General features: G+C 39.2%; 1 protein-coding gene across 1 annotated transcript; it reads right to left on the bottom strand.

Moving 5' to 3' along the window:
• Nucleotides 1–62: 62 nt before the first annotated feature.
• Nucleotides 63–1,475, bottom strand: LOC311116010 (inhibitor of growth protein 3-like; the record flags this gene model as incomplete). Its single annotated transcript, XM_084191140.1, has 3 exons — nt 1,376–1,475; nt 1,161–1,232; nt 63–226 (listed from the first exon to the last, which is right to left on the bottom strand). The coding sequence occupies exons 1-3, from the start codon at nt 1,401–1,403 to the stop codon at nt 63–65; spliced, it is 264 nt and encodes an 87-aa protein (XP_084047266.1). The 5' UTR covers nt 1,404–1,475.

The following is a 1,475-nucleotide window of genomic DNA, read 5'->3' as shown; positions in this document are numbered from 1 at the left end:
GCACAAAGATTCACCACAAAAAGTGTGGTAGTACAGCTTTATCGTAATTTTTAAAATGGGATTTAAAGAACAAAACTGTATTTCTGAAAAGGGAAATACACATAAATCTTAGATTTATTTGGCACCTTTTTGATGACTCCCATCTGCTCTTCCCTCCACTCTGGCTTGTTCTTCTTTGCATTGACAAAGAATTCATTCACCCTCTGCTCCAACTGGTCCATGGCATCTACAGCAAATGGGAGCAGTGAGCAATCTGGACAGGTGTGTCTGAGACACTAATTATATGGGTTTATACTCTGCATGCATGTGGATGAATTCATATTTACTTGTACTTCAGAAGGGCTAATATTACATGTGGTGTCCGTGGACCGGCCTACTTGTGATTAAAACTACCAGGGAACCGAACCACTTCTAATAAATTTGTGGTTCCCAACCTTTTTCGATTACTGTACCACCAAATAAATTTTGCCTCTGAAGTACCTCTGAGTACCTCTGAAGTAAACGCACATGTGCATTTGACCAGTAGACCTATGGTCTCATGAGTCTTCTCAAGTACCCCCAGGGGTCCTAGTACCCCTGGTTGGGAACCACTGTACTAAATTAATATTGGTGCATGTTCTAGCTAGCAAACAGTTCATGTATATGGAGCTAGTTAAAGTTACATGATAAAACAGCTAACTAACTAGCTACATGTATAACATTAATACTACATGTGATGTGCACGCTCCGAATCCATGTACCCTGCTTTGTTTACATTCATTGTTCAACTTCTGTGCATGCACACATGATCAGCAATCGTTAGTTGGACATCTATATGGAAAACAAATATCATAACATAAACATTATGTTCTTTTGTAATTTCTATAACCCTAACTAGAATCATACAAACCCACTAACTTGTTTCTCAGGTTACTGAAAGTTATTGTTATATTAGCCAAGTTCGCTAACGTTAGCTAGCTGTGTTAGTTATACAAATAAAAATAATGGATTTAACAAATGTTTATTTGGCCGTTAACTAACGTTAGCTAGTGTTAAGAGTTCGATTCTTTATTCTGCACCATGAGCCTAAAAAGTGCGAAACTGAGAAGTATGTGTTTTTCAACTTGAAAAATGCTCGCCGGTGAAGTGTTTAGAGACTGTCACGCTGTAGCAATGCATACTCTGAACTTGCAGGTCCATCTCTCTCATTTCCGTAAACCTGTCGCGGAGATCCATGGGTAGCTGCTCGATCACTGCCAGAGAGAAGAAAAAGCGAATATAGGAGTTAGCATTGCTAGGCTAACAGTCCGGGCGCGCTCCGGATAAAATTATGCACATTTACGGCAGTAAATACACAAATATTACCACCTAGGCGTAAAATAAACCTAATACTCACTCTCGAGGTAATCCTCTAGGTACAGCATTTTGGAAAATTAGATATTTTAGGCGTTTATGAAAATACTTTGTGTCTTTCAATATGGCGCCGCAAGCCACTG

Source organism: Coregonus lavaretus (assembly GCF_964263955.1).
Source record: "Coregonus lavaretus genome assembly, contig: HAP1_SCAFFOLD_8977, whole genome shotgun sequence".
NCBI classification, from domain to species: Eukaryota; Metazoa; Chordata; class Actinopteri; order Salmoniformes; family Salmonidae; genus Coregonus; species Coregonus lavaretus.
This window is presented reverse-complemented; position numbering and strand designations above follow the sequence as displayed.